Source organism: Halichoerus grypus, chromosome 8 (assembly GCF_964656455.1).
Source record: "Halichoerus grypus chromosome 8, mHalGry1.hap1.1, whole genome shotgun sequence".
Lineage (NCBI taxonomy): Eukaryota > Metazoa > Chordata > Mammalia > Carnivora > Phocidae > Halichoerus > Halichoerus grypus.
Window position 1 is genome coordinate 149,164,964 of NC_135719.1, and position 27,820 is coordinate 149,192,783.

At 51.9% G+C, this 27,820-nt stretch overlaps 1 protein-coding gene across 4 annotated transcripts in view; it reads right to left on the minus strand.

The window, feature by feature from the left end:
• Positions 1-27,820, minus strand: part of CDC42BPB (CDC42 binding protein kinase beta) — a 98,352-nt gene that overhangs the window by 40,398 nt on the left and 30,134 nt on the right. For all 4 annotated transcript variants that reach the window (XR_004919601.2, XM_036099508.2, XM_036099509.2 and 1 more), the window contains exons 2-7: positions 17,596-17,687; positions 15,181-15,264; positions 11,961-12,056; positions 7,020-7,168; positions 2,524-2,617; positions 814-1,014 (exon numbers count right to left, since the gene is read on the minus strand). Coding sequence is in view for 3 of the 4 variants with exons in the window: in XM_036099508.2 (XP_035955401.1) it covers positions 814-1,014; positions 2,524-2,617; positions 7,020-7,168; positions 11,961-12,056; positions 15,181-15,264; positions 17,596-17,687 (716 nt within the window). In the remaining variant the exon portion in view is untranslated. The remainder of the gene's footprint in view (positions 1-813; positions 1,015-2,523; positions 2,618-7,019; positions 7,169-11,960; positions 12,057-15,180; positions 15,265-17,595; positions 17,688-27,820) is intronic.

A 27,820-nucleotide genomic window follows, 5' to 3' on the forward strand; every position in this document is an offset into this window, starting at 1 on the left:
GCGGTGACTTCCACCATCTACACTCTACCCTTCTGTGTCGTCTGACATTTTAATGGTAGGTATAGACTAACTTACAAGTGAAAAGAGTTATTTCTACCTTGGGAAAAGTGTTTTTTACAAGTATGGCTTGCTCCGATTTGTAGTTAAATGGAAGACCACCCACCACTTTCCTGTTAATCTGCTCCCCATGGGAGCAGTTAGTGAGGGACGGGGCTGAGGACAGGTCAGTGGAGGGGGTCACCCTTGGAGAGGCGTGGAAGGACGCTGAGAGCAAGCTGGCAGAGGGTGGGAGCGGCGTGAAGAAGACATACGTGACTGAGGGAAGCAGATGACAGAAACACGAGGAAGAAGAGTAAATGGTAAAGCAAACGAGAAACGGAGGCGAGGCAGAGGGGAGGCGAGGTCAGAGTGGAAAATGCACAGCTGGGAAAGGGAAAAGGAACAGGACCCAGGAGATGGAAGGATGCCGCCATGTGGAGGCGCGTGGCCCCATCATGAAGCTGGTGAATCCAGACCCTTGGGTCGAAGTGCCCAACTGCTCCTCACCCCCGGCCATCCTGAGGCCACGCACGCTCAACACGCTTCTCCTGGGCCGTGACCCGGAAGCTCTCCTCCCCTCACGCCCACACCTCCTGTGTCGGCTGCCGGTGTGGACCCTACTGCCGCAATCTCTCTGCTCCTGTCTGGCGGCCAGCAGCCTGCTCCAGCCCTAACACCTCTTCCCCAAAGATGCTAACAGCTTCCGAGCGGCCCTCCTGCCTCCAGGCCTGTACCTCGGGACTCGAACCAGGACATGGAAATGCAACGTCTTACTTCATGGTTCATGATCTTTCCATAGGTCTCCACGAGTGACTCTGCGTAGAAGGGTGTTTCTCCGTACAGCATCTCGTACATGCAGACGCCCAGAGACCACCAGTCACACTCGGGGCCGTACTTGCCCATGCCGTCCTCCATCGCCTGCAGGATCTCGGGCGAGATGTAGTCAGGAGTGCCCACGGCCACAGAGGACTGGACCTTAGGGGAGAGGTGGTTTTGGGAGGGAAACTCTCAGGCCAAATTCCTAACTACCTTCTCTAAAATAGGGACAACAAATAACGAAATCATCATGAAATAAAACTGCGGCACGACACACTGGGCAGCTTCCAGAATGCACAAGACTATCTTGCACACCTGGTCTCTCTGTGCCCAAAAGCCCACCTCAGCCCCCAGATGACACTGCAGTCCCTCAAGGGGTGGCATGGCCCACACGCTCCGTCACTGCCCCAAGTGTGGTCCAGGGACCATGTGTGTTCAGGCTGACCCTTCACCACCCCTGTGTGCACACAGGCCACCTGGGCTCTTGGAGAACAAATTCTAAGGTGGGGCCAAGATGCTAAATTTCCAGCATGCTCCCAGGGATGCTAAGGCTGCTTACCCAAAGCCTACCCTTCAGTCTCCCAAACGGGAACATCTGGAAGTAGGTCCAGGCACTAGCTAGCTGGGTGCTTAGGAATTCCCCAGATGGGGAAGCAGGAGGCTAAGGCCCCTAAAGGGGAAAGAACAGTCCCTCGGCTACTGATGTTAGCAGAACAGGCCTGTGACATCTCTACGGAGATCTGTGGCCAGAGAGGGCAGCAATCATCACAGCGAAAGCAAGAGGCAGTGAGTCAGCTGAGCAATCAGACTGGTCTCGGAGCACATGGAGAAGAGTCCGTAAGACTGAGGGAGAAACAATCACAGAAGGCCTGACTCTCCCTTGGGTCGTGTCTGAGGAGGGGGCCGTGGGGTGCAAGCAGTACCCCGGGTCAGACTGAATCAGCAGCAGGGGGGGGTCTGCCTCCGTCATGTGACCAGAGTCACTGCTCTGCCGTGCGGCTGCCCGCTGCAGAAGCTCCGAGGCGGACAGCGGGAAGACCGGAGCATGAGGTCGTGACACGGGACGAGCGTCCACACGTGCGGGTAAGAAAGCTAACCAACACTCGAGCTCAATCTGAGGCCACTGTTCTCGTCGTCAGAAGACTGGATTTGAGGACAGCACCAATATATCAACTCATCAATATGCAGAGCTTGTTGGAAAGAGAAAAGTCTAGCATCCAGGACCCCCGCTTCCAGATCTACAACACCCACAGAGAGAAAACCGCTCACTGACAGGAAGTCAGCTGCCCGCAGACAGAAACGAGGAGGGGTAGTTACAGCGAAGGTTTGTGCGCCCGACTGGCCTGCACAGGGTGTTTCAAGAAAGGACCCAAGGGCTGCCTGTCATCCACTGCAGCGCTGATGTGACTTTAGCTGCCTGGCCACATGAGGAAACCTGACAACCCCCACCCCAACTGAGAAGCACATGCATGACTTTTGTAAACACAGAAAGCTAAAAAGAGGTTTCAAACTTAAGTAGAACATTTCAACTGTCTCCTAAATAGATTTATCTTTTTAATTTACATTCATAAACTTGGTTTCTTAACTGGATCTCAAATTAAAATTTTAAGCCCCTTAATTACAAGCAAAACCCTAAATCAAATGGAAAATCTCCAACAAAATACCTACAGTTCCATCGTCATTCATCTTCAAGCATGATCCAAAGTCAGCCAGGCGGATGTGACCATTCACGTCCAAAAGGACATTGTCAGGTTTAATGTCTCTGTTAGTAAAATAAATAAACGAATTAACCATTTCCATGCTACACATTGAGTAGGTCAAAGCTCTTAACCTTAACTAGCAGCGTACCAGCTGTGACAATCTTGGAAAAACGTCTCCCGTGACGCTTTACTTGGGTATGCAGTGGCGGTCTTCACCACTACCGCTCACTCCTGCGCGCGAGCTGATCCCCACTCAGTTGGGTGACAGGCCATTCTTGTTCCCACCACGTGGCTGACAAGGTCTTGTTCCCACCACATGTGCCAGGGGCTGTGCTCGACCCTAGGTCTACTACGGGAACCAGATCCCGCGGCCCCCGCCTTCACGAAGCTTCCCACCAGCTGAGGTGGCAGAACATGAACACGGGATCGCGGAGACACACACGTGGTCTCAGCACCAGAGTATGACACGCGTGGTACGTGCTCTGGAGAAACGTGAGGAAGTCGAAAAGGAAGCCGAGGGTGGCTGAGCAGAGACTGGATGAGAGCAGGAGATGGGTGAGGCTCTGGGGCAGGAGCCCAGCGGCCAGCAGCGCACCGCGTACCCCACGCCGGAGCTGACGGACAGACCCGGGGGCTGAAGACCAGTTGTCAGCAGTAAGCGCCTGGCAGGAAAGTAAGCCCACGGCCATACCTGCTGCTGTGTGTCCTTGCAAACGTAGGCCCCCGGGTAGGGGGACGACCTCTAAAGCACAAACCCTCCTTCCTGGCAAAACAAGCTCAAATGACCGGCCAGCATGAAAGGGAACACAAACGTTAGGAGCAAAAGAAGGCAGATGCTCACCCAGAGGAGTACAGGCAGGCACGGAGGCGACAGAATGCCACGCCTCCGGGAAGACAAACGCGCACCCGCTACTCCCAACATCGGGGGCGAGTCCCACAAACAAAGTGAGCAGAAGATGACAATTCTTACCCACAGGAAGACCCACAAAGCAAAAAAAAACTAGCACAGCACTCCAAACTGGAATAAACAAACAGGAATAGGAGAGAGAAAACAAACCCTCAACGAATCGGGAAAATAAACACTAAGGACAGAACCAGATAAAAACAGGAAGAAATGAAGAGAGTCGATTTAACTCAGGAAGAAATAAAAGAAAAAGACAAAATCTTATCAGAAATGGTGACTAAATTATAAGGTGCTCAAAGGAGAACAAATTCAAATAAAGATCTGATGAAAGGCACTGAAGAAAGGGAGGGAAAGATCTAGAAGAATAAAAGGGAGACAAAGCAGTGAGAAGGGTCAGAGAGAGCAGTTGGAGGGAAGTGGAAGACAGGCTAAGAAGACCCAGCACACAAATAACGGGAGTCCCCGAAGAAACGGAAACAATAAAACATAACTAATACTTGAAAATACAATTCGAGAGAACTTCCCAGAAGTAATAGAAAGGGCCTGCATTGACAGACTGATGGGCCCATCACATCGAACATTTTCCAACTATTTTTGGAACCAGACAAGTCGATACTGAAGGTCACAGGGATCGGTTACTGTGTGAGGGCAGCCAGAAGAACCGTGAGGAGAAAGCAAGGGGGCTGAGGGGGCAACTAGGCCTCCATGGACTCAGCCTCCATGATTAAAGCAGCAGGGCTCTGGTGCGGAGAGACAGAGGGACGACAGGACAGGATGGAATGTCCAAAACCAGACCAACTGCACAAGGAGTGCAGACGTGATGAGGATGTTCTCTCAGTCCACTGGGGCAGAGACACAGGTGAATAAGTAAGTGGCTCTTGGGACAATAGGAGGGCCTCTTCAGGATAAAGTAAGAGCCATTCCTGGGGAGGCTCTGCAGAGCCGTCCTGACCACCCACTCCCCCGGATCTCCATCTCGGTCAGGTTTCCTCTGCGCTATCCTGTGTCTCTTCCACACAGCTCCTTGTTCTCGCTGTTCCTTTTTCAAGACCGTTTTTGTTCTCTGAATATTCCTTCTCATAAAACTGCACCATTCTTCTTTCATTCCTAAGCCGTACTCTCTGTTCTCTCCAGGGATGTGATATCCTCCAACAGCGAGTCTTTGTGAATCTGTGACTCTTCGTTTCTACCTTTGCTGAGATCTGGGGCCGACCTCTCAGAAGCACGGGTGTTGCGCTCCCCACTCCCTGCCGCCCACTGCGTCCTGAGCTGCAGAAGCCCAGCTGCGGGGCGGCGGGCACTGCCTGAAGTCACCACGGCCCACGGGCTGCCACAGAAGCAGGGCGCAGGGCTGTGGCACAGGGTCGGATCGTGCGTGTTAAATCCAGCAGTGCTATCACCACTCGTGCTGACAAAACACACTTCTTGCTGGCCCTACCAAATGTAGTTCCACCCCACTCACACTGTGTCCACCACGGGAGGCTGAGGTAGGACTGACTTCCTGCAAAACCTGACTTTGTGAACTTTCTACCAAAAATGCAAAGCTTTCTGTTTTTAGACTGGGTCGTTCAAGCTCTAAGTCTGAATCCTGAGTTGATGGGGGTGCTAATTACATATTTAATTCTCCTCCTATGCCTGGATGTCAAACAACAGAGTGAAGCTTCTACATAGCCAATTAAGAAAATAAGGAGAAAGCTTTCTAATTAGGGAAAACAGGGAAAGAATAAACTGTTAATAAGGTGGTCAGATTAATTTCCCTGGAGATTGGTGACGAATGCAAAGACATTTATGTCTGGTATGAATCAGGCACACTCTGTCAGAAAGGAAGAACATAAAATTGAAGGTTGAAAACAACTACAGTGAACTGTTATAAAAGCAGCCGCAACGACATTAAGGAATCCATGAAAAAAGAGAAAATGCACTGTCCCAAACCTCATCACCCTAAAAGAAGTGACATGTGGGTGCAGCTCCCTCTGCTTACTCTATGACACACGGAACCTGTGGCACGGTGCCCTGGGCAGGACATGTGGCTGAAGGCAAGCTGTCCCAGGGCCCTGCGCCTCAGTTTCCCTGCTGAGCAGTGAAGTAACACTCATGGCCATGTTAGGAGAACAATGGGCCCCGAGCCTCCCAACACGGGACAGTGACGCCTTCACAGTCCTAAGAGGAAGGTGATTTCCAACCTAAACTTCCATACTGGATCATCCATCAGTCACACATGTGGATGGAATTAAGATGCTGATCTCAAAAAAAATGATCTCAGGAGCCTCCTTTTCCAGAAATTACAGAGAGTATGTGCTACCAAATCGAAAGACTGAACCAAGAGGAAGATGCATGACTCAGAAAACAAGGGATCCAATCCCAAGGAGATGGGCAGGGACCCTGTCCAGGGGCAAAACTCTCAGAATGAGGGCAGAGCAGTAGGCTCAGAGAACACCCTGGACAGAAGGGAATGGGAAGGCAGAGGAAGCTCCGAGCAAAATCAGGCCAAGGCTTCCTGCTATGTCTGTGTGTGCATAGCTTTATGATTTGGTCACAAAGTCTGGGGATAATTAGCGATGGCTCCCACGGAAAAGTACACTCATGAAAACACAGGGCCTCTACTAGCCCTGGAGGAGACGAGTTCTACGACGAGGGTGATGCTGTAACTGCAGGGCTCATCTGTAATACTTACACAGGCGCCGTGTTATGAACACCAGACACAGATTCAACCACAAGTTATCATTTACGGACTGGGATGATGTGGGAGGGGAGGACGGAGAGTGTGTGGGGGAGAGGGCTGGGAGAGAGAGACACTCTGTAAAAAGTAAATCTCCATTTTAATAGATGTGACCTAACTGTCCCTCCTCTGCGAAAAAGAGCACAGCAAGAGAAGCGCGTTACTTAGAAACAGGAGGTAAACAGCAGAAGAAACAGTTAAGAAAGGTGACAAACTACCTGTGGCCAGTGGAATCTGGGCAGGGCAGGAGACTCATATACAACTATCTGACTTTGATCAAAATGAAACAACCCCCCCAGGACTGATGTGCTGTCTTAAACGGCAGAAAGAGACAGAGGCGGCTCTCGCACAGGAGAGCGTGGGCCCAGCAGAGGGCCCGGGACAGCGGGAGGCAGCCAGCCACACCGACCCCTCCTCAAGCGCCAGTCACACTCTCGCTCAGGCTGCTGTGGTATGCGCCCCTCTCCTCAGCCTCATCTTCCTCTGTGTTTCGTTGGGGCCCGTGGAACAGAGAAGGCATTGCTGAGAAAGCAGACACAGACACAGGGAACCCACGAGCTAGGGGGCAAGCATCCTGGGGAGGTGGGATCAGCAGGGGAGAGGGTGAGCCAATGTCAGGTAAATATCAAAGGTGGCTTCAGTGACCGGCACTCGAGCATCATGATCGTCACAGTAATGCTGGGATCCCCTGGTGCCAGGCGCTGGGGCAGCTCAGAGTGAGGACTGCTAACTGCACGACCTCTCTGGAGGGCCTGGAACCTGGGGTCTGTGACACAGAGAACTCTGAAAGGGTATTTTAACACATTAGATGGAGTTTCTGTAAAACGTAAGAGGTGATTACCTGTGCACATAGTGAAGCTGATGGATGGAATCGATGGCCAACACCATTTCACCAATGTAGAATCTTGCCATATCTTCTGGAAGCTTGTCTTCAAATTTACTGAGCAAGGTCAGTAAGTCACCACCCACGTAGTAATCCATGACTAAGTACTACAAATTGGGAAGAGACAGGAGAGAACATTTAGTCAGCACCAAGCCTGACAACTAAAGGCCAAACTCCCACGTCATCCAGGATACCCTGCTTTGATGTATCCTAACACTGCTGTACTTCCAAAGTTAGGCATCTGGCAGAGAACCAACTTCAAGAGATAGTACATCTAACCCATGGAGAAAGTGACTGAAGGGTCTGATGCCGGAGAAGGCACAAAAGCCGGAAACAGGATTTGTCATCTGTCAAGTTCTACTGCGTTTAAAATAATTTCCCAGGGGGCGCCTGGGTGGCTCAGTCGTTAAGCATCTGCTTTCGGCTCAGGTCATGATCCCAGGGTCCTGGGATCGAGTCCCGCATCGGGCTCCCTGCTCAGTGGGGTCTCCCTCTGCCCCCCCCCGCTTGTGCATGCATGCATAAATAATAAACAAACAAACAAATAAATAATTCTCCAGGCCCTTACATCACAGGAAGAGGACACTGGACCAGAGGAGGAAGGCGAGTTATCTAAAATCACATGAAACTAGCAGTTCTCATTAGAAAGGTGATCCCATGAACAAGCTGAAAAGTAGGTACTTATGAGTACACCCCCACGAAAAATCAGAACATTTACTGCTTATGTAGAAATTAAAGCCATGAGAGAAAAACGTCCAGGTGCCGGGTGTTCAGCTAACGGGACTGGGCAGGCCCTCCCCTCGGAGCCGGCTCGTCCCAGGGCGGGAGGGGCAGGGCGGCCTTCTGTCTGAGAAGAGTCTCTGGGCGCAGCACCCTGAATGCTCTGACGTCTGACGGGGCATCTCACAGGTCAGGGTGGCAGCTGCTGGGGTCACCACGTCTCAGGGACTGCTGGACAAGGGGGCAGGCCCCGCCTCAGAGCACTCACCCCCCTTGAAGTCAGTTTCCTTTGAAGAGATGGATGCTCTGGTCTGAGCAGTTAACTAACCAACAGAGGAGAAATACCACCACCTTGTTTCCTAAGCCAGGCAAACAATCACTTTATTTACTGAGAACCTAACAACAGTAAGAGTTCCCACTCAGGGAGCAGCTACTACGTTCTGTGCTTTCAGGCTCTGATTCACCCGCTCTGCGGAGGCCCACAGCAGCCCTTCCCAAAGACGCCAGCACGGTCCTGTTCTACAGGTGAGGAAGTGAGGCTCGATGACGCGCCCGAAGTCCCCCAGCCAGCGAGTGACAGAGCTAGGATCTGAACACAAGCAACTGGACCCAGGCCCACAATGGCAAACATGGCCCTCGGTGCCTCATGGAAGAGGAGAGTAGCCACCATGCTGCTGGGCCCCTCTGAGGAGGGAGAGCCTTCACTCTAGGCCCCTGCTCTCAAAAGCACTTGCGCTGACAACCCTCCCATCCTGCCTCACAAGCCACTCTCAAGACTCACGTCGGCTGACCCCACCTCCCTGCCTGATCTCAGGGCACCGGGGCACTGCAGCCTGCCTGTCCAAGGGCGGGAGTCCTGTGTAATCAGGTCCCCTCACCCGTGCCCACAACAACTCCTGTTTCACGGAAGACCCTCGATGGCACCCACCGAGCTAGTGCTTTCCCTCGTTCACTCACTCATTTGCTCCTTCTCAGCTAGGAGCCCTTGGCACCCCTCCAAGGCAAGGGGTGCTCCTCCACAGAGCTGACATCGAGCAGAGGGCCAGAGACCATAAGTAAGTAAGGAGACGGTCACAAGACTTTCAGAGAGCACTAAGCACAGAAGAAAACAAAACCACACAGCACGACCAGGCTGCATGGACCATCAGGCAGATGTCTGGGGCCTACACAACAGGCAGAAGCCGGCCTTGGCACGGGCCAGAGGTCATGTTCCAGACAAAGGGACGTGTGCAAAGGATGTGGCCTGTTGGGGGGAATGGAGAACAGTGACTATGGCTGGAGCGCGAGCAGGGGGTGGGGGTGAGGCCAGGCCCCACAGACCACAGCAGGGACCGCAGGCCCCACTCAAAGAGCCAGGGAAGCTGCTGGGAGGTCCTGGGCTAGGCAGCTGCGATCTGATGTACTTTACAAGCTTGCTCTGCCTGCCCAAGAAGAAGAGACTAGAGGATGAGGGCCAAGAGCAGGACAGGAGAGGGGCTGGGAGGCCAGGCAGGAGGTGACAGTGACAGGCACCGGGGAGGGCAGAGAGGATGGATCAGGCATCGTGGCTATCTGGAGGCAAAGACCAGAGCACCTGCCGACGGAGACGGACGCATGCGGGGCGAGGGGGTAGGTGAATGAATAGCCAAGTTCTGCAGCCCCTAAGAAAGCAGTAGGAATAAGTCAAGCACCACGTCTAGCTGAATCTCAACGGTTTCCATGTCTACCTGGAAATCTGAAAAGAAAAATAAAAACGTAGTATAGCAGGGCTAAATATGATTGACAGGCTCCTGGAAAACGAATTTGAAAGGAAAGTAAACTGTAAGGGCTTATAAGGCAGACACGCAGAAACTGATTTTTGGAATAAGAACTAGACCAATTATCATGTAACACAGGATTCTAAGTAAGGCAACGCCCTTTTAGTTACTGGTGAAACAGGTTTAATTTTTATGACACGGCAAGTTTAGATACCTACAACAGAAATTATAACACGAACTGGCTTGGCAGGGCAGCCCAAGGAATCCACCTAACACGGCCGCCCCCCCGCCCCCCCCCCCCCCCCCCCCCCCCGCGGCACTCAGGCCGCACCCGCCCCACAAAGACTGCCACTGTCCCAGAGAGAAGGAAACCTGCCCAAACTCACCACTCGGGGGCAGCAGAGACAGCCAGACCCTGGGCTGCCAACCCCAGCCTGAGGACCCAAGAAGGCCCAGAGTCCCTGCTCTCCTTCTCCCTAATTGTCACTGTACCTCTATTTGTGCAACTCTAAACACTCAAGAAGATGGCTTCTGGGCTGGAATTCCTAACTGACCGTCTGCGGTCAGAATAAGCCTGGGGACGCCTCACATTTCAGACTGCAACATGCTGTGCCGACTTCAGGGAAGACACGCTGCTCTCCTTCGTACAGACCCACATTGCCTAGACTGCTCAGAAGCTTCATTCACGTGGGAAACAGGCTGGAGCCGGTCCCCCGTGAGCAGGGGGTTTATGCGGAGAGGGCCCCAGGGCGTCAGGACTCTGCGGTCTGTGGGGAAGGGCACTGAGCACCACTTCCTGCCACAGGCCGGGGCTGCGGTCCTTGCTCAGCCCCTGCATCTGTGCGATGACCTTGGGCAGATGACTTCATCCCTTCCTGCTCCAGACACTCCATTTAAAAAGTGGTGACAACCACGAGCACCTAAGCCATGGGGTCCCTGGGAAGACAGGACTGAGGTGACCCACGCGCCACTGCTCAGTAAACACAACGGTCCCCTCTGTAGAAACAAGCATATTTATTTAAAATTCTTTTATTTTTTTTTAATTTTAGAGAGAGAGCACACACACGTGAGTGAGCAAAGGGGGCGGTGGGGGGGGGATGGGGGAACAGAGGGAGAGGGAAAGAATCCCAAGCAGACTCCACACTGAGCGCAGAGCCTGACATGGGGCTCGATCCCACAACCCTGAGATCATGACCTGAGCCGAAACCAAGAGTTGGACGCTTAACCAACTGAGCCACCCAGGCGCCCCTATTTTAAATTCTAAATAAAGGGTATAATAGACCCTTTTACCTAATTCTGGGCATTTCAATCGAAGGGATTTCTTTTGATGTCTGAAAGCGACTGCTCTATGATGAGTAAGAGAGACCCCACGTCACTCGGCTTGCTGTAGGAAGGTGAGGGTGCACTCAGAGAGACAGAGGTCCCCGCCCTGAGGCTGTGCTGACCCTTGAGGGCACTGCGGAGCCGCGCAGGCCGCAGGAGCGAGGCAGAGACCAGCTTCTCCGGGTGTGCTCGCCCGACACCCGGAGCTCCACATAAAAGGACTTCAGGTTTAGGCGAACCTAGAGTCACTCTCGGAATTCAAAGTGCCTGAGACCCAAGGTTTGGTTTCCCTTCACTCTGAGCTATTGTGTTTTTTTTTTTTTAAGATTTTTATTTATTTGACAGAGAGAGAAAGAGCACACAAGCAGGGGGAGCGGCAGAGGGAGAGAGAGAAGCAGGCTCCCCTGCTGAGCAGGGAGCCCGATGCGGGACTCGATCTCAGGATCCTGGGATCATGACCTGAGCTGAAGGCAGCCGCTTAACCGACTGAGCCACCCAGGCACCCTCACTCTGAGCGATTGTGTCTGCGTTTCCAGGTGTCTACGTTCTCGTCCAGGCGTGTGCTGGTCACACGGCAGACTGGTCAAGACTGAAAGGAAGCCCAGCTCAAGTCAAGAGAAACGGATGCCAAGAGTCCCCCCAAAACCCCGTGTCAGAAGGCCTCAGAGAGCCCAGCTCGTCCACCTGGGAGGACTGCAAACCAGCTCAGTGTCCTGGGCCTGTCACCAAGCAGCGGGACAACAGCCACTCGGCGTGAAGGGCTGAGCCCCTATCGCCCTGCAGCGCTCCCTCGTCTCACACGTAACTAAAGATGGAAAAGGTTTAAGATGAAAAATGTTTGACAAACGCCCCCAGCTTAAATGGAATAAACCCAGTGAACAAAATAATCAGGTCATCTAGTAATTAGAAAAAGTATACAATCTCATTAGTCTATTTTTTAAAAATTCCACCTGATTACTACATTAAAACAAACCCCTAAGTTTTCTCTGGTCATATATACGTTTCAACAATGTCAATTCCAAACAGTCTTACTCATTTTTTCGTAACAGCACAAAGGAATCAACAAACTTCGGCCACACGCCATCTAACCGAGCCTCAGCTCCCGGAGACCCACACGTACCAGGTAATTCTCGTCCTGGAAGGCGTAGTGCAGCGTAGTGATCCACTGGCAGTCCCCGTTCACCAGCACGTCGCGCTCTTCTCGGAAACAGGCAGTCTGTAAGCAATCAGGGGGAGAGGCGGTCTATGTCCATCTGAGGAGTACAGTCCCGAAGAGAGGGGACCCTGCTGGGACCCAGGCTCTGGAGACAGTGCAGGAAGCCTGGCCTCCCTCCCTCACCTGCAACCTCCCCCCCAGGCGGCTCCCACCTGCTCCTCAGTCTTTCTTTACCTGCACTGGCTGAGAGGCCGAGTGCCTCCGGGTTCCTCCCGGCCCCTGCCCACACGGGCACTGGAGGCTGCTGAGAACTCCCTCCTCATGATGAGCCTCCCCCCACCACATGCCCACTGCTCCAGCCGGAGAGTCCACCTGGCTCGAGGGTGGACGCCAGCCCCTCCCACCCAGCAATGCCTGACCTCTCCTGAGCAGGCCAGCTTCGTCTTGACGGCCTATGGCGTGGCCACCCCGTGTCTGCCCTCTCGCAGACCGTATGGCTGGCAGGGGAGGGCACACCCCCGCCTCCTGATCTGAGCCATGCCGTGGCATTTACTTCCAGCATACTGATGCACGTGATCGCAACAGGATGCTATGAAGACCTATGGCCCATCGCATATGGGTAAAAGACTAGCTTTTAGGCTGTCATGGTTTGTTCAAGAGGTTTACTACATAGGTGGCCCCTGTATTTAAAATGCCCAGGTTCTCTGGCAAAATTATAATAAAACGTTCTCTTTATTGAGCACAGAACATTTTAACTCCTTCTTGTATTTGAATCTTGCAAAGCTTCACAAAAACGAGAGTGGCACTAACAGGGGCCCCGCCCTGCCAGGCACTGGAGAATTCTACCTGTTCTCTCAGGAGACTCACAGTGGCCTGTAGAACTTGTTTCTTATAAGCTTTGTTCTAAACTTGTTTTCTCAAGTTTTTCTTTCAAAAAGATGACTGAAGTAGATGTGCCCCGATTCTACTAATTAAAAGCAGAGAAAATAACTCGAATGGGCCAGCAATCAGCTTACACTGTCCAGTTGTGCAGAGACCAGAGGTCCCGGAGCCCCTGCGGCCCCTCAGCCAGTGGCCACCAAGACTACAGGGCCTGGTGCGGGGCGGCCACAAGACGCTCCGCGTCCTCAAGCGTCTACCTATCCACGTGTAGAATGAAAGCCATGCTTACACCGAGGATCAGCAGCATAGTGACCCACAGACAGGAAATATACATATTATTCAGCAGTTTTGTTTTGTTTTCAGAGCAAAGTTTCAGGACTTTTCTTTTTATGAGCTAAAAGCCCAGCGTGATCCACAAGTCATGAATTCACACGGCTTCGCAACTTCTGTACCGCCCCCTCTTGTTGACGTCACGCGATTAAAGATTTTTAGAAGTTAATATAAAATGTAATGTTCAATATAGGCTTACTAAATAAGAATAAAAAAAAGAATTACTGTAACCAGCATTTTTTTTTTTTTTTTTTTTTTTTTTTTAAAGATTTTATTTATTTATTTGAGGTAGAGAATGAGATAGAGAGAGCATGAGAGGGTGGAGGGTCAGAGGGAGAAGCAGACTCCCTGCTGAGCAGGGAGCCCGATGCGGGACTCGATCCTGGGACTCCAGGATCATGACCTGAGCCGAAGGCAGTCGCTTAACCAACTGAGCCACCCAGGCGCCCCTGTAACCAGCATTTTATATCAATATTATGTTTTTGTACCATCACACACACATACCCCAATACATATATTCTGAGATAATCATAATTATCATAAATCATATATAATCATAATAATTCTTGGACTTTTCAGAGTATGCCAATTAGGATCTCTGTAACCAGATTTAAATTTCAAAATTCCATAATTTTAAAATGTACTCACCATGACATTTGGGTAAATACTAACTAGTATGATAAGGTGAGAATCACCTCTCCCTAATCTTGAGACTTCTCACTCCTATAAAAATATAAACTTGAATGAATTTGCTACTAGCATTTATTCCCCCAAAGTTTTATGGAACACTAGCTGCTTTGTTCCCCACGGAAGAGTCACTTCAGCGGCATTCCTGTGACAACCGGAGCACCAGTGGTGCGAAGAAGGGCTGCTGGGCACCAGGTGAGGAAGGTATCTGGAGCCCAGGTGACCGCACAATGGTGATGCATTCGCTGGGCAATCCAGGGTGAGGCCTCGTGTGGGCACACGGCAGGAAGGGGGGTACACACGGGGAAGCAGAAGAAGCCGCAAGTGACAAGACGTGATGAGCTCAAGATGCTGAGTGAGCATGCCCACCCACCTAGTTAACGACAACCTGAGCTCAGGAGAGGGATCTGACCAGAATAAACATCTGTACTGTGATCTGCCCAAGGTGGCAGGATCAGCCCAGGTAAGAATTAGAGAACACAGGGGGAAGGGCCACCTAAAATTACAAGGAAGGTTCAGAGTGACAGGATGAGGGAGACCAGAAACCAGGGAAGGAGTTCCCAAAGGAGGAGGTGGCCAATCCGGGGGCGTGCAGTCCCAGGGTGCGCTTGCTTCACAGCTGGGGCGCAGCAGGGGCGGCGTGGATGGGGGGAACGGGTGAGGCTGGATGCTGCCACAGGTGTGTGGAGGGCGCCGGGCCTGGGCAGTCCAGCGAGAGGACACAGGGTAAGTGACGGAGCCCGAGGCGAAGCAGAGGGGCACAGAGCATGGCTGGTGAGGATAGACCGGGGGGCGAGTATGGGCAGCACCAGAGGAAAAGCTCGGGCTCGCTCCGCAGCCTCACCTGTCTCCGTCGGGGCCAGGAGCGTGAAATAGGCTCCCCAGACATGGACACAGCACTCAGGAAAAACGCATCTGAAACATCTACTTACGATTCTCATCCTCCCTCTAGGAGGGAGCATTAAAGACATTTCTGTACTTAAGTAGGCTCCAAATTCAATAATGCCTTTTGCGCATGAAGCAGAACTGAGATAAATGCCTAAAATTTCCGTGAAGGCTTTAATGTTTCCTTTCAGTAAACAGCCCTGGCGGGGGAGGGGCTCCGCAGTGCAGCGGACAGCCAGGACGGGGCTGACGTCGTGGCGACAAAAAGCAGTTCACTTGGGTCAAGGAGGGAGGCCCAGATCTGGGAGGGCTGTGGTCTGGACCCCACGTGGTGTCGTGGCCCCTTTCCTCTCACATAAACCCCCGTTCAACTGTTGATTAGTCACCACTCCATGCTTACCTCTGCTCTTTTAAGCATTTCCCACTTGTTGAGGATTTTCATGGCGTAGATGCGTTCAGTGTTCTTCATTTTGACAACAGCAACCTGGAATACGAACAGGAGTTTAACAACAATGTAGTTAATGGAACAAAAGGCCAGCACATTTTCATATAACTACAGTGAAATCTTAATTGCCTGGGGGAAATGAAACGCTGGAAAATGAGCTGCTGAGGAAAGAGGAGTTTTTTACGTAAACAAAGATTTGCCCTTTTAAGCCTCAAGACTTGATGTTAGCCGTGCTGCACCTGGCACTGACTCGCTCAGTTCAAAAACCTTCAGGGTGAGCGATGGGTGCACAGGGGGGTTCACCGTCCTCTCCTTTGGCGCATGCCTGGGATTTTCATCAGAAAAACCTTAAAAATCTACTCACTGCTCCCAAGCCTTCCTCCCTGTGTCCGAGGGCTCCGTCCCCACAGCCTTCCTACGCGCCCCGCTGGTGCTCACATCTACCTCTCACAGGCGGGATTCAAGTCCAGCTCCAGCACAAGCCATTCTGGGCCCATGGGCCTCAGTTTCTCATCCTCCTGGTGGAGCGGTGTTCAGGCAGGGCCTAGAAGGTGTCATTGCTCCCACGCTGATGAGAGCACTTCCTAGACCAGCTGTCCCCACGATCCTGAGAGGAAAGTGTTTCCAAAGCCATTCTGCTCAAGGAAATGGGCAATACCACAAATATTCCCAATCTTGTTTATGGAATCATCCAGAAACGTTTCTCTCAACTTTGCCTGAGTGGTGGGGGGGGGGGGCGGTGTGCACTTCTGAGCTACCAGTTTCATATGCTCTCATCACGGGACGTGGAGTTCTGGACTGTCCACGTTCCCTCTGGGAGGGGGCTCCTGAGCGGCACGTCCCATGATCTCAGTGCTATCGTTCCACATACCCGGGCTCCACTGCAGACCCCCACAGACAACCTCCCCTGGCGTGTCATTAGGAAAAAATAGTTCAGTTAGAACCATATACGTTCTTCATAAAGACGGTCCCAGCATTGACAGAGTCCTCATTTCTGTGATCCGCTCAGTGCTGTCACTGAAACTGGGCACACTTCAGGTACATGATGACAGGAATATCCCAGGGAGGCAACGGCAATAACACCTCATTACCACAGAGTGCCATGTAATGGTAGTACTGTTAAGAATCCAAAATTCTAGTCCTGGCAGGGGAGGGCTGGCGAGCACGTGCAGGGAGCCCAGACGGGATGCAGAAAGGCTGGGGGGCGGGAGGAGCTAGACGAGGGAGCCGGTGATATGAGGAGCCCAGGCCACGGGGCCCAGGGAGGGGTGGCATGAAGCCAGAGCGGGGTGGCGGAGAGCACAGCTGGGGTCTGATCAGAGGCCAGAGCAGTTTCCAAGGGAGAAACGGGGGCACGACACACAACTGCCCACACTCGCTCGGGGAGGCCAGGGCTTTCTCCCTCGACTATTTATAAAGCATTTTTGGAGGAGTACTTCCTTTCTGTGCATTCTACCGAAGCAGATGCAGTAGGGGTACCATCAGGTGCTTGTAGCAGAAGAATCGTCAAAAATACTGACATGTTTTCTAAGACAGATCACAGGCCTTGTTCAACTCAGCAGGCAGAGGAGACACCTGAGAGCAGAGCGGCCGCCCGGTGAACTCACTGCTTTGTTCCTTGTCCGGCGCACAGTGGGAAATGTGCGCCCCGCACAACCAACCCCACACCGCATTTCGTAGCCGTGCGGTCACGGCAGGCGGGCTCACTGGCAGGCAGAGCACGTCAGCTGCTGCGCTGGGGCCGCGTGTCACTGCTTCTCCTCGGAACCCCCCCACCACGGGCTCCCCCAGCCCGAGCTAAAGGCAGAGTCTATGCAGAGGCGTCGATACATTTCAAAGTCGAAGAGGCGCCCTGTAAAAGTCCCTGATCCTGGTCCGCTGCGGGGACCTGGGCCTCCCTGGCGGGGGCATGACGCCAAGCAAGGCGCCCAGGGCAGAGGCCATGGCCTCCGGGGTCGGCTGTCCGGCCCAGGGCAGCGAGGCCGGCACGCCTGAGGCGAGCGGAGGTCGGGAGGGCAGTGCAGAGGGCCGTGCTCGTGAGCGGCCCGGGCTCCGACGGCAGGCGAGCCGCCCACGGGGAGAACGGCCACTGCCTCGCCCTCCCTGCACTCTGGAAAAGGACCACCGAGCTCTTTTTCAATTCACAAATGGATTTTTAATAGACTTCTTTGTCTCTAAGGAACAATATTCAGGGCAACTCACCTGTCACAAGCTTCTGCTTCTTTTTCTCTTAATTCTTTCAGACTCTCCCCGCCAAGCACCACTCTCCCAACGATCCCAATAATGACCCCCTCCCCAGATCAGCGCATCGGGTCCTAAAAATGCTGTTGTGGCCGTTAGGCAAAGTCAGCACAATGAAGTTTATCTTACCTCTCCAAAAGCCCCTCTTCCGATCACTTTAATGATTTCGAAGTCTTCTCGATGAAGCTGCATCTCCTTCACCAGTTGTGTAAATGGTTTAGCTACAAATTTAAAAAAGCGAATCAACAATTTACTCTCGTAAGTTGAGACTACATAAAAATTCAATTGACTGGGGCATTCTACTAAATTACATAGCTTTTTTAGAAAAAAAGTTTACTTTTTAAATATTTAATATCTGGCAAGTTTTGGAAAGTCCGTATTTATGCTCAATGAATGTAGATGTTTATCATCGCACCTACACTCTGTTATAACAAACGCTGCCACAACAGAGATCCCCCAGTAAAAATCACTGAAGCTAGGGTCTACCTCACTGGGCAAGCAACTGGTGGGCACATTCGCAGCCGTCCCGCAGCGACAGCCCACTGCAGCCCACAGAACCAGCTATCCTCCAGGTGAGCAAGCGCCGGGCTCCACCTGTCAGCTCAGTGGAGCCCCGGGGCAGCTGCGGGAACACGAGACGTTCTCCAAGAACGGGGGCGATCCTTACACCACGCGGGCAGTGCTCCCGTACATCGTAACCATCCTTACCAACTGCATGGAGCCTCTAACAGTGACTTCAGTAAGAAATGAGGACAAGCACCTTCCACAGCACTCACGTGTTCCACATTTTAGGAGGAGGAAACTGAGCCGGGTTTCTGGGGACAGTCTACTGGGTTGAATAGTGTCATGTCTCCCCTCTGCCCCCCAATCAATAGCGTCCATCCAGAACCTGGGAACGTGGCCTTATTTGGAAGTAGGGTCTTTGCGAATTAAGGTAAGGTCACAAACAGGAATGACATGGGCCCTAAATCCAACAGGACTGGAGTCCTTATTAAAAAGAGGGAATTTGGACACAGAGGGAAAAAAGCTACATGAGGATGGAGGCACAGACTGGAGCAATGTGGTCACAAGCCAAGGAACCCCGCCTCTGCCAGAAGCTGGAAGACATGGGGAGTCTTCCCTGGAGCCTCCAGAGGGAGCACGGCCCTGCTCACACCCTGACTTTGGACTTCTGGCCTCCAGAACTGTGACAGGAAGATGTCTCAGCGGTGTTGAGCCGCCCCCAGGTCGTGGACGGCACTCCAGAGAGTGCGGGTAAGTTCCCTGCCAGGAGCAGAGCAAGTGGCAGCGCCCGGACAGACGTCCTGTGGTTCACCTCCCGAGGAGGCTCACTCCCCACCACCACCTGTCCCGCCCTTGGTCTGACTTCCATTCAATCACATCTCTTACACCTCACACCTGTTCTTATTTTCACCTCCAGGCCTAAATCCCCGTTTGATGCTAACCTGTATCCTACACAGTTCTATTTTAAATTCTCCACTACTAGTTTTGCAAAACATTTCCACTGTGGAACTGTTACCGCTATCAGTGTAAGTGCCCATCGGCACAGAGATTAGGGAACAGAACACATAGGGCCTGATTTAAAAAAAAAAAAAAAAAAAAAAAAAAGGCCAGGCTAAAGAAAACCCTTGAGCTACAACTTGAAAGGTCATCTATGGCTCATCTTTATTTCTTTCAAATATCACCCCAAATAACCATTCCCAGAACGCCTAATGGAAATATGTACTTCAAACAGTCACCGAAAACCTCAACCTCTCTTGGTATCTTCTTGGGGAACCGCATGGTACCGTTCCTTCTACAATGAAGAAAAACAATCCCAACAAATCTGATCTGTTCTATTTTACCACCGGAAGAGAGAGATGCAGAAAGGAAAGCACACTGACCAGCTACGAACAAACTCCAGCACTAAGCACAGTCGAGGGCACGCCGTAGAAACGCCCGCTCTGGCAGGGGTACAACGCAACGTTCTGGACCCTTCCACAAATACCCAACGACTCACGAAAGGTGGTCGCCACTGTTGTAAATGTACAAACCAGTCATGCAAGTCAAAGAAAATTCCACCCGGAATCGTGCCAAGAGTCAATTTAACTTGTCCGTGTTCCCGTTCCATCTTGCTCGTAGACAGTCAATGTTTCATATTTTCTGTATTCTTTTATTTTCTTAGACATTTCATGTCTCTGTACTCAATTATCATTTTAACAGATGCATACTATTTCACTAAGTTGACACACCAACCACTGTAAATGGTGTGTCTGTTGAACAGATAGGTTAAACATTCCTTTTTTGTTAAAGAAAAATTTATTTGGGGCGCCTGGGTGGCTCAGTCGTTAAGCGTCTGCCTTCGGCTCAGGTCATGATCCCAGGGTCCTGGGATCGAGCCCCACATCGGGCTCCCTGCTCGGCAGGAAGCTTGCTTCTTCCTCTCCGACTGCCCCTGCTTGTGTTCCTGCTCTCGCTGTCTCTCTCTGTCAAATAAATAAATAAATATTTAAAAAAAGAAGAAGAAGAAAGATTTATTTGAGAAAGAGAGAGTGCGCACACACGAGCAGGAGGGGCAGAGGGAGAGAGAATCCGAAGCAGACTCTGTGCTGAGCATGGGGCCTGATGTGGGGCTCGATACCACGACCCTGAGATCACAACCTGAGTCGAAACTAAGAGTTGGACATTTAATTGACTGTGCCCCCCAGGCGCCCCTCATTATTTTAAAAAAGATTTTATTTATTTATTTGAGAGAGAAAGTGCACGTGCATGAGAGGGGGAGGGGCAGAGGGAGAGGCAGATGCAGACTCAGTGCTGAACACGGGGCCTGATGACACGGGGCTCAATCCCAGGACCCTGAGATCACGACCTGAGCTGAAGTCAGACGCTTAACTAAGCTGCCACTCAGGCGCCCCTGAACATTTAATTTTTAAAACTATTATCTTCCTGGGAGGTCTGGGTGGCTCAGTCGGTTAAGCATCTGCCTTGGGCTCAGGTCCTGATCTCAGGGTCCTGGGATCGAGCCCCGTACTGGGCTCCCTACTCTTCGGGGAGCCTGCTTCTCCCTCTGCCTCTACAGCTCCCCCTGCTCGTGCTCTCTAATAAAATCTTAAAAAAAAAAAAACACCTATCTTCTTACAGTGAATAACTTCACAATGAACATTTTCATGCACACAAGCTTTTTTACTATTTTTTTTTTAAAGATTTTATTTATTTATTTGACACAGAGAGAGAGAGAGGAATCACAAGTAGGCAGAGTGGCAGGGAGCGGCAGAGGGAGAAGCAGGCTTCCCGCTGAGCAGGGAGCCCGATGTGGGACTCGATCCCAGGACCCTGGGATCATGACCTGAGCCGAAGGCAGACACTTAACAACTGAGCCACCCAGGCGCCCCTTTTTTTACTATTTTAAAATAATTTTTAGGCTGAAATTCCAGAACTCTCCAACGGACACTACCGTTTTCTGCAGCTCCTAATCTGCTGTCCATACTATGGCCCGAGTCACCGCTCCCCGCCCCAACACCGTACGTGGGTGCCTACCTGCCTGAAACTGGCAGTTCTCTGAGGCCCAGGGAAGCCGGCAGGACACCCCCATTATGCGGATTATCTACTCATCCCATTTGCTCACTGGTCACGTCTTAATCTCGTTCAACGGACTGCGTAAGTGCTTTATTCCTTGTGAGACAGCTTACCTGTAAACACCACGCCTCCACCATGTCCCCGCTTTTCATCTTAATCATATTATTCTTACAGAAATTATTACTTCTAATAAAAGTATTTCTAATAAAACTGAATTGATTCATTCTTCCTTCGTCATTTTACTATTAAGGTTTAGAAAGTTATCAACTCTTTCAAGATCTGATATTCAATCCTGTTTTTTGCTAAATGGCTTTTAAAAATAGTTAACCTGTCATTCATCTGTTGTTGAGAGCATGTTGTTGGAGCATGAAGTGTTTATCTTAATCTCTGGCTGTAACCGTCTCTGCGTCGTATTTAAGTGGTCCAGTTCTGCTGGGAGTGTGGGGGAGAGAGCCCCAGCTTCCAATCGGGAGACTCAGGTCCCAAGTGCACCAGCTGGTAGCGGTCCATCTTAGGAAGTCATTTCATCCTCTGTGATTAACTTTCCTCACCCATAAAATGGGCAAAACGCCTTCCCTGCCCACCTCAGGGGCCCATGAACAATGACATCAAGGCGGGTGGAAGTGCCTCATGGCAAGGCTGCCACCCGGAATGCCGTCATCACTCCATCTCTGCTCTTTCCACATCAATCATCTTATTTACCTTCCTCATCAAGTTTCCTTTTTTTTAAAAAAAGATTTTATTTATGTGAGAGAAAGAGTGAGACAGAGTTGGGGGGGCAGAGGGAGAAACAGACAGATGAGGGCCTCGGGGGGACCATGACCTGGGCCGAAGGCACTTAACCCACTGAACCACCCAGGCGCCCCTCTCCTACTCTTTGATAGAAGCAATTTTGTTGCTTTTTTTTTTGCCTTGTACACAGTTCTGTGCAAATTTTCCTGAAATGGATGGACATGGGTTCATCAGGGCCAGTCAGATAAACGGGAAAAACCATGGAAATGGAGATGAACACTTGAAACGATATCCAAGAGTTCTGAGGACAGAGTAAAAATATGACACTGGTGTGTAAAAATTATTAAGACTGCATTAACTAAAACCAGAATAGAGAATCACACGGCAGCGGCAGACCACCCTGCTAACCACACAGATGTAAGGGGCCATGAAATCACGCTGATCAGACAGGACTTAACAGGTGAAAAGCAGAAAGAGTAACATTTCAAATGGGCTCTCAATCAGTATCAATACAAAAGCAGGGAGACTCCGCCATCCGGACTGGGCAGAGTCAAGAGACAGAAACACACAGTTAATGAATAAGAAAATCTGACATAAAGAACTGTTAACGAGGTAACTAAAAAGCAGGAAGGGAACTTATCGTGGGGACAGCAGATGTGGATCAGGGGAACCAAAGGAAGATGCTGGAATTTTTGACACCTAGGCGAAGGGCTCTGTTGAGCTGAGGGTGGGATGCTGCTGCTGGTACTGGGGTCTCTAGGCTCAAAGGTGCATCCCATGGGCTGGGAGCCAGGGAGCTGGGAGGGAGCTGGGATCTCCGAAAGTGTGGGAGAACGCCCACCTGGGAGCCGCTGCCCACTGCTAGCAGGCACTTTGGCCAGAAGGAAGAAGCGTTACTAAGGGCGTCACTCAAGGGAAGAGGAGCAGGCAGGAAGACCCCAGTCCCTTCTGTCTCCTCCGCCCCTCCAGTCTCCTACTAGCACCCTTTAGACAGGGCCCAGCAGAGAGCAGGGGTCAGAGCCCAACCGGGGAGATGCTGGGGTCAGGAGGACGTCCCCGCAGGGAAACGGAACAGGGTGAACAGGAGGGGAGATCTGTTCTATCCAGGAGGACCGATCACATAAGTAAACAGATTCAGGACAAGGGGAGTCAGGTTCCTCACCGCCAGAGAAGTGAGTTACGGGTAAGTCACGAATCCTGCAGTACTGGGTTAGAATCGGAGGCATCAGTGTGACCTCAGGATTTTCAACGTACAGAGACATCACAACACAGACATAAGTAGCAGCGTACATCCACACAGCCCTCGCTCCACCCACGGACAGGGCCTGGGGGCAGCAGCATCCCAGCAGCAAGCACGTCGAGCGCCCGGCTCGGGTTCTCGGGGCCATTCTCCCGCAGAGCAACCCAGGCTCCTCAGGCACTCCAGAGCCCGGCCTGGAACATTTTGTGGGAGGAAGGAAAGACACGCTCAAAGAATACTGGTCAATCAAAGTAAATACTGATAGTCACAAATTACATAAATTAGTAGGAAACCAGGAGTCCATACTGATATTCATGAATTTAAAAAATCTGATGAGAAATGAGATATTTATGTAGATTCAAAGCACATCCAAATGAAATAGTTCTCAATGACAAAGGGAAGCAAGTAGCTTTACGGTGACGTCAGGCAGACACTTCTCCCTAAGTCAAGCGACCAGAGTGAACACCATCACCAGTTACGTGACAAAATGAAACCGTGCCGGCACCCGGCAGGACACAGTGAGGAAAGGCAGCGTCGCTTCTGGACATACCCCGAATTTAATCATGAGGAAACAGGACGTAAACCTACATAAAGGAACATTCTACAAAGTAACTGGCCTGCAATGTTCAAAAATTTTAAGGTCATGAAAGCCAAGGCGAGACTGAGGAAATGTTCCCACAGAAGGGAACTGAATGGCCAGGCCGAGGAGGAGTGGCGTGTGGCTCTGCACGGGCCCGGGGTGCCACGGAGGGGAAAGCGAGCGGGCTGGTGGCCCTTCCGTGGGCTTGGAAGAGCAACTCACTCTCAAATCGTCGGGGGCACTTCTGCATACTGTTTATTTGCAACTTTTCTCTGAGTTTGAACATGTTTCAAGAAAATTCTTGAACATCTTTTTAAAGATTCTCTCTCATTATCTGGAAAGCAGGCTGCAGGGGGCAGGAGTGGAAGCAGAGCGAGCAGAGGGTGCTGCCTCCCCACGAGAGCTAGCAACAGCGGCTTCGAGGCCCACAGTGACAGTGACAGCGATGCGGGCCCTGGACACGAGGAGCAGGCGGCCACACCCAGGTTAGGCCCCGGAAATGCAGTGGTCTGCAATGTGGGGTGAAGCAGAGGAGACTCAAGGGGACCGCTGTGGTCGGATGCCAGAGACTCACGGGGGACACACCCAGGATGAGCAGGTTTGGGGCGGGGAGGGAGCGATGACGGAGTAGTGGAGTCCAAGTATTCCACGGTTTCCGCTGCGGAGCCTAAGACGGCGAAGAGACCAATCTTGTAAAATCCTACTGTTCCATACTTTCAAAAAAGCCCCACTTCAGAAGCACCAGCTGCCACGGGGGTGGAGGAGCGGCGAGGCCAGGAAACTGGAGACGGAGCTCACTGGGAGGAAGGAGGGCACTGGCATTTTTTAAACCTTCTCTCATTCTGCCAATGTTACCTACTGACTTCATCTAGAGCCTGGATGCTCTCAGAATACAGAATGTTACAGGCAAAATTTCATGAATTATATCCACGGGGGTGTGACACAGCCTGTCACACACTCAAAATACGCAGGATGCAAAGCAAAACCACAGCAATGGAAACTCCATTAGGGACTCGTTCTCAGTATCATTTATGTTAAGGTTCTCATAGAAGACAGACATCTTACGTAACTTGAAGAAAACAGATCGGCCGTACAACTTAAAATGTTTGATTTTCATGGTGATAGTGAACTTGTGGATTCTGAAGTAAGACAAGCGTAACTGTTAGAAATTTTGGGAAGGGTGAAGTTACCTCTCCTTCGCATTCCATGAACAAACACTAAAAGGTGCCAACTCAGCACGTACTCCCTGGGCACCTCCAACGCGCCAGCACCAGGAAACCACACTGAGGACAGACCGAGCACGGGGCCCAGGCCGACGGGGGCCCTGGGGAGTCTAGCCCCCCCACACCTTTGCCTGCAGCTGCACCTGCCACGTCTCAGACCACTCCCTGCTACCCCAGCCCCCCCCAGTCACAAAGCCACCTGTCCCTGTCCCTCTGACGCACACCTCCTCGCTCGCCGGCCTGTGCCGGCGCCCCGCTCTCCAGCCGCTCAGCGCTTCAGTCCCCACGGCCACCACACCATTTCCGCAGCGCCGGCGTAATCCCGTCACATCCCTGCTGACGATTCCTCTGCAGCTTTCCATGGCTCTGGGCTAGAATGTGCACGCTCAGAGACCTCGCTGCAGCGCAGGCCCTCCTGCGTCCCCCACTCCCACTCCAGCCTCGCCCAGCTTCACCCCCGTGCTCCCCTCGATCCTGCCATACCTGGGGTCTATGCCTCAGGCCCTCAGTCAACCCTGGGTCTTCCTAAGTAGAACCCTCAGCCCGGGAAATCCCTCTCACCCCCACCAGCTCCTGCTCACCCCTGGGATCCCTGAGGCAGAAGGTGACCCCGACTCCAGCCAACTGGCCAGGTCAGGAGCCTGTCAGTCCTCTAAGAAGGAGGCCTCGGAGCTGTGCCTGCCCACTGGCATCTTCCCCACTGGACTAGAAGGCCCTGGAAGGCCGGGCTACCTCCCCCCTGCTAATGCCTGCTCCCCAGCCCCTGGCGCAAGGATGGGAAAGCAATAAACACAGCTGACTGAGGGACGTCACGATGCGCCATCAGGAAAGGTTACTTCCCCTACAGGATGGGCGGGCAGAGTTCCTAAGGTAAAAACATTTAACCACCTGGGATATTTTCCACCAAAAAAGACTGAATAAAGCTTTAGCCCTTAGAGAGCTAAATGTTTATTAGGAGATTCTTTTTCCCCTAATTTCTTCATTCTTCCACAACCCAAGATTGTCCCCAATAGAACTTCTCTTGCTGCCCTGAATTAGGCAAAGAATTAACCAACCAATCGTGGGCAACCACCGGCCAACAGGAGATCCCAACTGTAAGGAAAACCTGGAGTCCAGTGTCCCTTCAAACAGGAAAACACTTTGCCGGGAAGGACTGGGGGCGGAGGGAGGCTCCTTGGCTGAAACAGACAGAAAATCATTGTGAAATGAGAAACCGATGCCCCCCTCCGTCCTCGCTGGTGTGTTTATCCAGAGAGGAAGATCAGGGTGGCTGGAAGGAGTGCCCAGGGAGGGACAGTCTCAGAGGGAAGAGGACGGTGTCACAGGGCAGCTGCCCTCAGGAAGGCAGACCGGAAGTCCCACTCTGTCCCTTCGCAGCATGCGCCCTGGCCTCCCGCTGTTCCAGCCTCAGCCACTCACTGGTCATGTATTTGGAACTGGAAATGGTTTACAGATTATCTAGCCCACGTAACACATTTACTAGCACAGAAACAGGAGCCCCAAAGGCCAAGGGCCTGACCTCCAGTCCCGCTCCGTGGTGCGGCGCCCCGCTCCTAGAAGCCCTCGCGGCAGCCGCTAGCTGCGGCTCTGGCCCCACCCAGAGACCACAGGGCCGAGCCGCAGCCCCTCGGCTGGCTGCGTGCAGGGGAGGAGCCCAGCGCGCACTGCAAGCCCCAGGGCGGAAGGCCAGGAACATGCCAGTGGACTAGGGACCTGGTCTCTGCTAGGGGCGAAGCGGCCAGGACGGCACCCGAAGACCAGGAGTGCGGCCACAACAGGACACTGCAGCGGGCAGGGGATGACTCTGAGCCCGACGAGCACACACCGAGAACTGGAGGGCAGGGCCGAGGGAGAGTCGGGCTGTCATCCAGCGAGCGGCAGGAAAAGCAGACGCTTTCCTACAAGTACCAGCTTAGAGTTCCAGCTCCCAAACTGCTTCAAATTTATTCTCACAGTTCAGACTGCTGATACACCTACAGAAGATTAACGCCTTTCATAAAGTTTTTGAAAAATGTGCTTTACTTACATCAAATGGGATTTTTTTTTTTTTAAAGATTTTATTTATGTATTTGACAGAGAGAGAGACAGCGAGAGAGGGAACACAAGCAGGGGGAGTGGGAGAGGGAGAAGCAGGCTTCCTGCTCAGCAGGGAGCCCGATGCCGGGCTCGATCCCAGGACCCCGGGATCATGACCTGAGCCGAAGGCAGACGCTTAACGACTGAGCCACCCAGGCACCCCAGGATTTGTTTTAATAACTAATTTTGTTAGATGACAGAACACTTTCCTTCATAGGGAGTCGGTCACAAATCTGTCTTGTTATAAATCACCAGTTCTGAATCTTCCAAGAAGCCCTACTAACTCCCAAATAAAGTTCTCTAAATTTGGACTCTTCCCACATAGGCTGATAATCAGGAACTATACTGTTGTAAAGTGAACAAACATTAAATTTTAACGCAATTTCAGATCTTAGAGAACTGAAAGGGGAGCCCTTTCACACTGCTCTGACTCAGAAGGCAAGTGAGGGAGAGACCGAGTCAGGGAAAATCGGAGAAGCGAGGGTGGGGGAAAGGGTGGGGAGGCTGCACTGAGTCAACAATAAACCAGGAAAGGCCTCATTCCGACAGCCTGCTGTCACACGGAGGCTGGCGCACCCCACCTTGGCTAACCTTCCTCAGACCTGGTTTCAGGATGTACTCCGGGGTCAGCCACGCATTCCTTCCTCTTCGCGTCCACTCGATCGCTGACTGACTGCTTTTCTCAAATCACTGTCATGTGGTCCATCTTGCTCAAAATCCTATTGCCTCACTGCTGTGTATCACTTACAAGCGTCTGTCTTTTCCACCTGAGAGCGGCACATCCCGCTTGAAGCCCCAACAAAGGCGGCTACGACTCCAAGACGGCAAGTCTCCCCCCCAGACTGCTGGGGCACTGTCCTGGGGATTCCTCTGTCAAAGCAGAGAGCCTATGCAAGCAAAGTGAGTGATCTTCACAACACACATCTTCTTATAAAGCCAACTTCCCTG